At 33.5% G+C, this 12733-nt stretch overlaps 2 protein-coding genes across 2 annotated transcripts; both read right to left on the bottom strand.

The window, feature by feature from the left end:
* Positions 1-3967: 3967 nt before the first annotated feature.
* On the bottom strand, positions 3968-4945 carry MGYG_04632 (hypothetical protein; the record flags this gene model as incomplete). The annotated part of the gene is made up of 3 exons (XM_003174411.1): positions 4716-4945; positions 4287-4435; positions 3968-4211 (listed from the first exon to the last, which is right to left on the bottom strand). Exons 1-3 carry the CDS (start codon positions 4812-4814, stop codon positions 3968-3970), a joined length of 492 nt encoding a protein of 163 aa, XP_003174459.1. The 5' UTR covers positions 4815-4945.
* A 1058-nt stretch (positions 4946-6003) lies between these two features.
* MGYG_04633 (hypothetical protein) lies at positions 6004-7400 on the bottom strand (the record flags this gene model as incomplete). Its single annotated transcript, XM_003174412.1, has 4 exons — positions 6004-6453; positions 6631-6884; positions 6993-7109; positions 7176-7400. 4 exons carry the CDS (start codon positions 7398-7400, stop codon positions 6381-6383), a joined length of 669 nt encoding a protein of 222 aa, XP_003174460.1. The 3' UTR covers positions 6004-6380.
* Positions 7401-12733: the final 5333 nt, after the last annotated feature.

A 12733-nucleotide genomic window follows, 5' to 3' on the forward strand; every position in this document is an offset into this window, starting at 1 on the left:
ACTAAAAAGATTAAAGTAGAGAACCTTATAGATATTATCTTTAGGGAAATAATTACTAAGTATAGTACCCCTAAAGAGATAATTATAGATAAAGGCGCCCTTTTTACTAGTAACTTCTAATTAACCCTATACTACTATCTAAGGATAAATAGGAAGCTTAGTATAGCCTTCTAACTATAGACAAATAGCTAAATAGAGGTCTAGAATTAGATTCTAGAAGGCTACCTATAGAGATATATTAACTATAAGTAGTTAAACTAGATTAACTAGCTACCCCTAGTAGAATTTATATATAATACTTCTAACTAGAGTAGTACTAGAACTTCCCTATTTATAGTTTTAATAAGATATTACCCAAGAAGCCCTATAGAGATAGAGATAGGGGAGCCTAGATAGCTAAAGGATATTTAAATAAAGGAGAGAGCCTTATTAATTGCGAAAATAAGAGAGACCTTAAAGGAGAACCTAGAAAAGGCTAGAGAGGACTAGGCTAAGTACTATAATAGAAAATATAACTTTATAAACTTTAGGGTAGGGGACTAGGTTATACTCTTAATAAGGAATATTAAGATATAATATCTAAATAAGAAGCTTAATAGTAAAATAATAGGACCCTTTATAATTAGAGAGCTTATTAGTAAATAAGTATATTACTTAGTATTACCTCTATTCTATAAGATATACCCCGTGTTCTATATTTCTCTACTAGAGCTATTTAGGGGGAGGAAAGGGGAGGAACTTAACCCCCCTCTAGTAGTAGTTATAGATAACTATAAAGAATAGGAGATTAAAAAGATATTAGACTATAAAATAAAGTATAGGAAGACTTAGTTTAAAGTTAAGTAGCTAGATTATCCCTTAGAAGAAGCTATATAGTTTAGTAAAGTAGACCTTAAGAATATACCCGAGATCTTTAAGGAATATAAGAAAATTCTTAGAAAAGAAGATAAACTAATACTAGAATAAGAAAAACTATTAGATTATATTAATTATATAAGCCTATAAATAAAAGAGAAGAGTAAACTACCTAGAGTATTAAAGGAGCTAACTACTACTAGAATACTAAGGGAAGCTAACTATTATTACTTCTTAGGGGTTTAAATAGAATGTTTAGAGTAATAGACTTTATAAATAGGGAAAGGTAAATTCTTCTTACTAGAAGTAGTAGAAGAAGAGACTAGGGCACCCCTAGTATTAGACTTCCGTATAGGCGGGTGGAAACCGTGGTTAAATAGGTTGGGTTCGTTAAATAGTTGATTTGGGTGGTTTTCAACCCACCTATCTTAGTTCTTGGGTGGATTTAGAGATACCTACCCACCCACCCAACCCACCCAACGGTTTTCTTGGCACCCATTGGAATTTCTTAGCGCTTATATAATCTACTAGTAAGCTAGGGTCTAGTGATATTTTTTATATATTTTTAGCTAATTTATTCAATCTATTAGAGAGATTTTAAAAATAGAGTCAAGTATTATCTCTATAATGAGTCCTTCTTTTAAAAAGGTTCTAATAAATTGAATAAATTAGGTAAAAATACTAGGCTTGGCGCTTTTTATAGATAATTAGTAAGCCTACCTAACTACGCTAGTAGATTACTAATTAAGGCTTGGCATTATATTTAAACTTTGGGTTTGAATCTCACCCATTGGGTGGTTGTGATTTTTTACCTTTAGGTCTTGGGTAGTTTTAAAAGAGCTCTCTTAGGTAATGGGTCTTGGCGGTTAAAATCCATTAGACCCTAATAACCGCCCAATCCGCCTATACGGAAGTCTACCTAGTATAAATATCCTCTAAGGATTTAGTATTAAGGTTACTACTAGTAATAGTAGTAGAGTTCTAGAATTAAATAGAGAGGTTAGTATCCCTCTATAAAAGCTAGTATTAGAATAGACCTAAAGGAAAAGGGGCACGAGGTAATATATACCTTAATAAACTACTTAAATTAAGTAGACTAAATACTAGGAGTAGATAAAGTAGTAGGGGACCTATTCTAGTATTATTTCTTAGAGGTAGGAGTCTTAATAACTTTAGTAGTAGAGCTAGAATATTTACCCTTATTAGAAGAGATACTAGAAGTAGAGGAGATAATAGCCCTAAGGGGGCTATCTTTATACCTAGTAAAGGAGCTAAACTAATATAGAAGGAGATTAAAACTATATTAGTAGTAGTTAATAAATTTAATAATAGTAGAAACCTTAATAGGAGAGGTAATAGGAGCACTAACCCTTATAGGGGAATAACTCTAATAAGGTAGACTAGAAGTTATAATAAAAGTAGGAATTAAAATAGTAGAGGTTAAAGTAATTTAAGTAGAAGTAGTTTACTAAAAAAGGGTTATAAACCTTTAATTAATAGTAGCTATAATACTAGTAAAATTAATTATAAGGGTAACTTCTAAGTACTCTATATAATTATTAAGGTCCTTATATAGATTATAAATCTAATTAGAAATATAGCTAGTACTAATATTAATATTCTTAAAATAGTAGGATATACTAGCTTATATTAAGGTATAAAACTTATTAGAGTTATCTCTAATCTCTACTTTAAATTTAGAGGTAGAAGTACTCTTATTATAGGCCTAAGAGTATAATAATATTTACTATAGAAAAGAGATATTCTCCCTAGTAACTATCTTTTAAATAGTACTAGTATTTAAATAATTATTAATCTAAGTAAGAGTATTAATTAGAGTCTCTAAAGTAGTAACTATAGAAGTAGTAGTAGTAGAAATAAAACCTAGGGTAGCTATAATAGGGATATTAGTAGTAGTAGAAAAACTAGTAGTAGAGGTAGAACTAGTAGTAATAGTAGTAGTTATAGAGGTAGTAGGGTATAAACCTCTAATTTTATAGCTAGGAAGAAGATAATCAATAGCTTATACCCTTAAGTTAGGAAATATAAGCGGGGCTAAGACTACTTAAGTAACCTAAGTAAAGATAGAAGTAATAGGCTTAGTACCTATAATAGCTAAATTAGAAGTAGTAGAAATATAACTAGTAATTATAGTAGTAGACTCTTTTATAGTAGGGGTAGAGGCCTTAAAAGTAGTAGCTTTAGAGGTAGTAGCTCTACGGGCTAGACTACTATACTTATTTTTAAAGATCTACTAAGTAGTCTATAACTTTATATAGAATACCTAAATTAGTTTATCTCTATTCTTATTATTAATACTTATAATATATTCCTAATAAGTCTAGATTAGGGTATTAGCTAGTAGGGTAAGTTTAGGGTTAACTTAGTAAGTAGTAATAAAAAGTTAGTTAAGGTATATATATTAAAATAGTAGGAAGTATCTAACTTATAGTATTATATAAGTAATTTAGATATATATAGTATTTATATAGAGTATCTACTTAATATAGATAATTAAACTCTAGAATCTAATTATTAGAGGGGTTTATAATAGTATAAATATTACCTAGGTATTATATATAAGGTAGGGGGGTACTATTAATAGAAAGAGAAGATATAATAATAGTTAGAAGAGAAGAATAATATAGAAAGAAATAAGGTATTAATAGTAGTTAAAGGAAGAAAGGAAGGAAAAGGATAAAGGGAAAATTTTTAATTATAATAAAGGTTAGAAGAGCTATTACTAGATTACTACTAGGGAACTAAAAAGGGAAATATAGTAGAGGAAAATTATATAGAGTATAGTAGAAGCTCTAAGCTCTTATTTTATTTTAGTATAATTCTTTGTAGGGTTCGGAGGCCAAACTCCTAGAGAGGGGGATATTATTAAGAACTAACCTCTAATAGAACTAACTATAGGTTAAATTAAGGATACGAGGTATAGTAGCTACTATAAGTTAACTAATTACTATATTTATTAAGGGTATAAGATATACTACCCTAAGTAAATACTAGATTCTATAGATACCCTACTGAGCTACCAAATACGAAGATAAAATTGAAATAGTAACTAAAAGTTATATAGAAAACCACATAGCTAGAATTGTTTATACTAATAAGTAATCGGACACGCGGATATGTGTTCCTCTCCTTCATCTCTATTACTTGTTATATTAGCGTCCGCTCGTGGAGTAATAATAATATCTCCGTTCTTAGCAATTTGCCTAAATATCTCTATAGGATTCTGCCAAACCTTAATAGACTGGATTTGGAGCTTGTTGTTCACTTTTATAATAACTATCCCCTTAATATCGATAGGTCCGTTGTGCGCTTTAACAGTGACCTTATCCCCTTTCCTATATTTGCCATAAGCACGATTGCCACCTATAGGGGGAACCAAAATGGAAATTGTCTGGGAGGGCAACACTCACTCATTTACACCAATATAATTATTAACTATCTGTCCCCAATGCCTCCATTTAAATACCACCATAGGTGGACCACTATATACTTCTATTACTTCCCATGCGAATGTTGGCATTATCCTCTTAAAGGTTTTGTAGCTTTTTGCAAAGTCTGACTACTCGGGGTTATAGTATAGGTTAGACGGGATAATAGTATTATATGTGCCTACTCTAAGTATATGGCTCGGAGATTGAGTTAGTCCTCTATTTATAGAAAAAATATAGGTTTCTTAATTAACTATTCACTAGTTAGCAAAGTTGGGTTTGAATAATGCCTTAATTTCCTAGTTCTTCACGAGATTCTCTACTAAATTCAGTAGGCTGCCAGCTTCGTGGTTCGTTTTCTTACCTAGAAGGGATACTAATTAGTACAAGTTTCTTGCGGCTCTAGGACGCATCCTTATTTAGATATACCTTCTTTGTAAACCTTTCGTGTTTTCGAGTAATCTGGCGCCCGCTTATATCTCCAAGCAATATCGTCCTTGAGGACGGCATCGGGGTCTAGAACATAATCAGGTAGGGCTGGAGCGGGCTTGTCTTCTATTATATTGACTTTGACGTCGACAGTACGCTGGGAATGAAGAGATGATGGGATGATGAGCGAAATAGAGGTATAGCCGAATTGACTACAATGGAGTTGTAAAGGACTATCCCGCTCTGTTCTAAGGAGGGAGGATAAGCCGAGATATATAGCCGTAAAGCGTCGCTCGAAGGATTGCTGCTTTGGTTCCCCTCCTCCCCTTTTCAGTCCAGGGCCGGCGTAATTCTCGGAGCCAGGGGGAAGCCATATCCCTCACCTATAATGACATGGGGACGCGAACCCTCCAAAATAGTGGACGCATTGTATTGGGCTAGTCGGCCGCCCGTGGTATCGAAACAAAAAATTCTCTTGTAGTGGGACTGCCTAGAAAGAGAGGACTCACAAGGCGTACACGATATATATGCCCGAGCAGGAGTATGGAGTGGATCTCGAAGCTTGAGGAAATGCGGTTCCTAGCTATATTATTCTCCGTTCAGGTGCAGGAGGCTCAATGTGATAACTAGCGGCGGCCATTATATTTTCAGCTTTCTCTAATAAGAGTAGCATTGGCTCCCTGTTCTCGAAGCCACGTTGTCCGGCCCATCCCTCTGACTGAATCCCTGCTGTGCTCCATACGGAGTCCTCCGTCAGGGGCCAAGATATGCAGCCCCCTGTTATTATCAACTGGAAATATAGCCTGGACCCAGAACCCAAGGTCCTTGGTCGAAAACGGGCGCTTTATATATAGTGCTGCGCGGGATATCTAACCAGAATACGCGTTGCGACAAGGGTAGAGAGCCAGTCCCTAGGCATCGATTTCTCACCCTCGGCCATTTTCTCTCGGCCTTCGCAAGTGTGGGAGCACTTGTTTCTGAAGTGGCAGATGGAAATCGTAGGATTATACAGAGTAAGTTCGATAACTATCGCCTCTTGAGTAAACTGGCTGAATAGTTACCCAACTAACCACTGGCCGGCGTCTAACTAACCTTGCGATCACATGTCCTAATTATACAACGGGGTTTGACTACAGAGTTGGACGTATCTTGTATTGCAATTATTTATGGAGTCTCAATTGTGAGTTTTAAGTATAGACTTAGTCTATTAATGACTTTGTAAATTATAATTTGTTGATCGGTTGATAACCTGGCAGTTATGTTGTATTTTTCACGATGTTTGTTTGGCGGGCGTTGGGCTACTCGTAGTTGGAAGGCCCATAAAGATCTTGAATGAATCGTAACTAGAGTAGAATAGTTAGCACGGCGTTGACTAAACCTATCGACTTGTCGAAGTCGGTTGCACTTACATTATCTATTGAAGACCGATCTTGTGTACACAGATATATTAGCAAATATTCAGATCTGGCTTGCCCAGGGTAATATATACTAGAGTTCCCACTATAACAATCCTAATAGGGAGGCTATTCCACAACCCGACGAATTCGATTTATTTATAGATACGGGCTATAGTAGCCCCGAAAGCCTCTCCGGGCATTTGATTAGCATTAAGCTTGCTCACTATAACGTCTGCCAGGTGGGAGACGGCTATATAAAGAATACCAACCAAGTATCCACTAGTAAAAGCAATGGCAGTTTATACCCCTTTGTTGTAGTCCGACTTTTAACTAGGGAGGTAAGTGTATATCATCTCCACGATCTTCTTAAAAGAGGCAAATTTTATTATCGTGTATGGAATCTGCTGGCCCCAAAGCGGATACAGACCCTTATATAGGCTACAAAAGTGCTTAGTGGCGACATATACATGCTATATCGAGTGCAAATAGCTTGAACTTACCCTGCTATACCTTCTTTTGCAGTGATATGAGAGATAGCAGAAAACATCCTAGTTGCAAAAGGCAGAATTGTAGTCTGCATTCGCACTTTTACCGCCTCAAAGGGGCATAGAGCAATATTAGCTATAAGCTCAGCACTTGCACTTGCAGCAAGGTAAACCGGTGTTTTCCAGCAGCTAAAAACGTCTTCCCCAAGAAGGTCGGCGTAGTATTTCTTGAAGAACTCGTATCCACCGTACTTAAACGCTCCATGGGCCTAAGACCTAAATCAGAACCTAGAACCGTTATATAACTTTTCATGGAACATGAAGCTCACCGAATACCCAAAGAATGTAGGGCCCTAACCAGTGAAGATGCCGCGGACTCCTTCAGCACGGCCAATCTTCCCCCATGCATCAAGGATGCCCTTATACATCGTTGGGTCGACCTGGAGTCGGCATTTCGCTAAGTCCATGGGGGTCACGGCAGCGTGCGTCAAGCCCTAGATATATGTCGTCAGTAGGTAGTGTCCTCAACCATTACACCAAAGAGTAAACTTCAGATATGCGAGAAAAAAACATAAGTGTCGTAGGGTCGATGAACCGCAAAGGAATCTTAAAGTGGAACCCCGGAATGGGTGTATCGAGATTGTTACGTACGCAGGCGAGTATTCCACCTGTAATACAGGAAGCATAGTACTTTCCAGAGTTTCAAGCTGCCCCTTCTGGCCCAAATGGGATTCTTGTACGGCAACAGTGCCTAAGAGTAAGTCCCTGGGGAAGATGGGAGGCATGTTGTATCTTCAGGAGACCTGGATAGTTAATGACGAATTGTTAATAGCTTTGCCATGACCACTATTCACAATGATTAGGGCGAGGGAGACGAAGGAATCGGCCGGTTATAACGAGAGAGAAAGGCATGGCTCACTTTATACACAGCTAATATGGGGGAGGTAAAGTCAATTGAAACCTGAATCCAGGGTAGTGATCTAGTTATAGTAGCAAACACGATAATAGATATGCAAACTACCGGGCGGTTGGCCTTCTAGACGCGGCAACGTGAAGTACCTCGTCGCAGGTACGGAGTATATCAATCGATAGCAGTGTCTAGCATCAGACAGAGGGAGCGAGAAGAAGATGTCTCACAGCCCTGCTGCATCTCCGGGAGTGGCGGGATGGCAGCCAACAACCTTGGATAGAGGCGCAGGGAATCCTGAATTCCCAAGGATGCTGGCCGCACCTTTCTTTCTCCGACAGCGCGTATGACGTAACGTATCTCACCACTCGATGACCGCCACCACCTGATAACCACTCTAATAGAAATCTTTATCGCGATAACCACCTATCTCCAACTACTAATAATATGCCTAATAAGGAAGTAATTACTTATGCAATTAAAGATTTAAAGTCGCAAAATATCCCTAATTATTCTTAGATAGTAAGAAAGTAGAAAATCGATCGAAAGACTCTTTTATAGTAGTATATAGAAAAGACTATATTTATTAAGGAAGCCTTATCTAAATATTATAAGAAATTAATAGATACCTAAGAGGAAGTCCTTCTATAGTATATTAAATAGCTATCTAATAGAGGCCTATCTCCTATACCCTAGATACTTATAAATCTTATATTAGAGCTTATTAAATAGCCTATAGGTATTAATTAGGTAGCTTAATTTTATAAGAGGTATATTATATTATAATATCTTCGAGTAATTAATTAATATAGATATATTATAGATAACTTAGCGTATTTTAAATATTTTTATAAGCTTATAAGTACTTAGATATAAGCTCTTTACTAGACTTTATTTTATTAATATATTCTTCTTTAGCTAGAGAGTATAATTTATAAATATAATATTACCCCTAATAATATTTATAACTTTAATAAGAAGGGCTTCCTAATTAGGCTTAGGTATACTATTAAATATATAGTGCCTATTTATTTACTAAAAAATAAGAAGATAACCACTATTTAAGACGGAAATTATAAATTTATCTCTTTACTTACTATAATCTCTATAAATAGTAAAAAGATTCCTTCTATGCTTATTTATAAGGGAGAAGGAGATTTATAAGATACCTAGCTAGATACCTTTTGCCCTAAGGAGTAAACGGCGTATTTTATAGTATCCTTAAATAGCTAGAGCTCTAATAATTATAGCCTAGAATAGTTAGAGAGGATATTTAATAAGAATATAAAGGTAAAGGCTAATAGAGGAAGGAGGCTCCTTATCTTTATATAATAAGGCTAGCTCTCCTTAACTTCAAAAGATAGTTAGAGGTTTAAGCGTGTCGTAGTGTAATAAGGCTAGCTCTCCTTAACTCTAAAAGGTAGTTAGAGGGTTAAGCGTATTATAGTATAAAGGACTTAATACTAAAAGATTTGCGGGTATATTGATTCATTATAGAAGATAGATTAGGATTAGGGTAAGATAGGGTACTATAGTAAAGCTATCTCTTAGTTCTAAGTATAGCTTTAGTTAATACCTATATTAGATAAAGGGTAAAGGTCTTTATAAGTAGTAAAGGTAAAAATAACCTAATTAATAGATAAAAAGGGTATTTAAATATAAGTAAGCTTCTATAGATAAATAGAATTTATATTAAGTAGTATAGTAAAACTGCTACAAAGGGTGGGCTTCTCTTATAGGGATAAGGGAGGCGTCTCGAGGAAAGGTATAACTCAAGGTGCTCTATGGATAGGTTAGAGTATAAACGGTGCTCATTTACTATAGGAAGGATACTCTAGTATCCGACTTCAAGGTAATAGCTCTAAGTCTAGCTCAGCGTGTATATACTCTCTGAGGTCCTTATAAGTAAATAAAGCTAGTACACTAGTCAAGTCTAGTATAAAGGTATTAAGGGATATCAGATAGATAAAGGGAAGTATATATATTAACTAGTACTATAAAGCTATAACTTGCTATAAAGTTGGCTTTAATCTTAAGTATTAGAAGATAACTCGAAATTAAGTGGGCGATAAGTACCCTTATATATATATACTATATTAGGTCCCTTATTCTCCGAATATTCCTTAGGTCCCATGTAGACCTATTATCCTAAGGTCCTAAGTTAGACCTCCTCCCTAAGGTCCTATTATAGACCTTTGCTCTAAGATCCTATCGTAGACCTATCTATAGTCTTAGTATTTGGGACCTCTCCAGTTATTATATAACTTAGGGAGTTCCTGGGTTCTTTCATCCCATAACCTTGTTTATCTAATAAGCGTATTTATCTAGGCTACACCACAGGTAGTCTATAATATTATCCCCTCCTCTCTTAACGAATCGTCCCGATCGTTTCCTTAGTCTTCCTCTTATATAAATAGTGAGTATCTTCCCGTTATATTAGATTTAGTAAGTCTTTCTTTTATTATAGCGCGTACTTCTAAGTCTATTCGTACTTCTTATAACCGTACTCCTGAGCGTACTTATTTTGCCGCTATTATTAACTAATATAGTTCCTTAGTAGAGTTCTCTTATAATAGCTACTTCTTTTCTTTAACTCCGTGCCTTATAATAGATTCTTCTAGTAAAAGTTATTCCTCTTATCTTCGCAAGAACTACGCCTACGTTAGCTACTTATCTTTATAAAATTATTAGGAAGAAGAAAACTTCTAGCGTTAATATTATCTAGGGAATTTAGATACTAATATTTACTTTTATCTAAATTAGATCCGTGAGCTCTAGTCTTAACTATTAAAAGCTTAATAGGAGTTAGCTACTATTATAGAGGAAAATTAGTAAATTCGTATGCGAGTGACGGCTTCCTTATTTACTATTTCTAGTCTTACTTAGTGTGATAAGGCTATTTTAGGCTCCTCCTCTTCTTATAATCCTTCTCTCGAGGCTCTTCTTAAGAATCTTTCCTCTAGTAGTACTTCTTAATTACCTAAGTCGCATTCTAAAGGTTCTATATAGACTTATAAGTATTTTCTAAATCGTCGTAGCCTTTCTATTTCACTAGGTAGTAAATCTTTCTATTAATCCTTTTCTCATTTAGGATTCTTTCTACTTCGTATTCTTATTCTTGGTTTTCTTATTAGATTTCTAGTTCGTATAGTTTGGTATTTTAGGGTACTTTTTTAATTAATAAGATATAAAATACTAGGTATATTTTTATATATTCTAATAATTAGAGTTTATAGTTAACTTATCTAGTTTTCTCTAAAATTTTAAATAGTCCAATTTTTTAATAGTCTAGTTTATTATTTAATCTTAATATTTTAATATTCCGTCATAGTAGAAATACTTTCTCTCCCCTTTTAAAGGTTAGCGCTTCTATGCGTTACTTATTATAGTAGTTACTTATCCTATAACTTAAGAATTCTAAATCTCTTTTTATATTTTTATATAGTAATCGTAGTTTTTCTACTAATATCTTTACTTCTTGTGCGTAAGTCTTCGCTTTTCTAGGTATTTTTATTATTTCTAGTTCTCTTCTATAATTTATAAAGAAAGGTATTATACCTATTAAGGCTACCTTAGCTCCGTTATAGGTAAGCTATACTATTGGTAGTAATTTAACCTAATTATTTTATTCATAGTTAATATAATATCTCAGATATTATTTTATAATTTGATTTATTTATTCACTTTATCTATTAGTTTAAGGGTGATACGCTATAGACGCTTTCTATTTAATTCCTATTTATTTGGTAAGTATTATCCAGAACTTACTTATAAATCTTATATCTCTATTTAATATAATTTTATCTAGTAGTCTATAATTTACAAATACTTGTTTTAGAAGTATATATATTGTATTTGGTACTATTATTTTTTTAATAAAAGAAATAAAGTAGGTATACTTTATTAGTTAATCCGTAATTATTATTATTATATTATATTATATGCCCGTTCGTAGCTCTTTCAATTTTAGTAGTTTTATAATAAAATCCATCGCTATAAATTTCTATAGTATATCCTTATATAGTATTAGTTATAGCAGTCTATAAGGTATATATTAATTATTCTTATTTCTTTAGTAGATATTATATTCTTATATATATCTTCGGATATCTTTCTATATTTCTAGCTAATAATAAGATCTCGTAATTCGTTTTATAGTCTTCTTAATTTTAAAGTATCCTATACTTAAATTATCATGACTTTCTTTTAGTACTTATTATTGTACTTCCTTAGGTATATATATTAATCCCTAGTATAAGAGTAAACTATTCTCTTATCTATAATACTTACTTAAGCCCGAGAGCCTTCTAACTAAGGAGTCTCGTTCTAAATACTTCTATACCTTAGTTTCTAGAGTATCCGCATCGGATATAACTATCCTAGTAGCCCTTAATACTTATATATCTAAGACTATATTACTAGTATCTAGATCTAGACGTAAGATTACTCTATATTCTCACTATTTTATTATTAAATCCGATCTTCTACTTAGCGCGTCTACGAAAGCATTCTCTATTCTTTTATAATATTATATCCTAAAGTTATAGTATACTAAGGTTTCTATATACTATCTTAATTATCGTCAAGTTAATTCTTTCGTTATTATAAAATATATTAAATTCTAGTAATCGCTTATTACTATAACTCGGTGTTTGGTTCCTTGCAATTCTTATTTCTATCTCTTAAATATAATAACTATTACTAATAGTTCTTTATTATAGATATTATAATTCTATTCCGCCGGTGTCATTATTCTAGCATAGTATACTATTAGTCGTAATTTTCCGTTTTTATCTTTTTATTATAATCTAGCTCCTATAGCGTAGTCTAATACGTCTATATTAATATATACTTCCTTATTCGGGTCGAAGTATAATCGCATATCTCCTTATTAGAACTTTTCTTTTAATTCTTTAAATACTAATTCTTCTTTACTTCTCTATATAAAGTCTTTTCCTTTTCTGAATAGATCTGTAAGCGGTTTTGCTAATACTGAGAATTAGTAAATATATTATTAGTAGTAGTTTACTAGTCTGTGAAACTACTAAACTTCCCTTACTAATATCGGTATTAACTATTCTTTAATTACTTTAGTCTTGTCTGGGTCTATCTGGATTCCTATTATTAATATAATATGTCTAAGGAATTTCACTACTTATCTATAAAATTCATATTTTAATACTTTGAGGTATAGATTGTACTCGAATACAC

This window comes from Nannizzia gypsea, genomic scaffold, assembly GCF_000150975.2.
Source record: "Nannizzia gypsea CBS 118893 supercont1.3 genomic scaffold, whole genome shotgun sequence".
NCBI lineage: Eukaryota > Fungi > Ascomycota > Eurotiomycetes > Onygenales > Arthrodermataceae > Nannizzia > Nannizzia gypsea.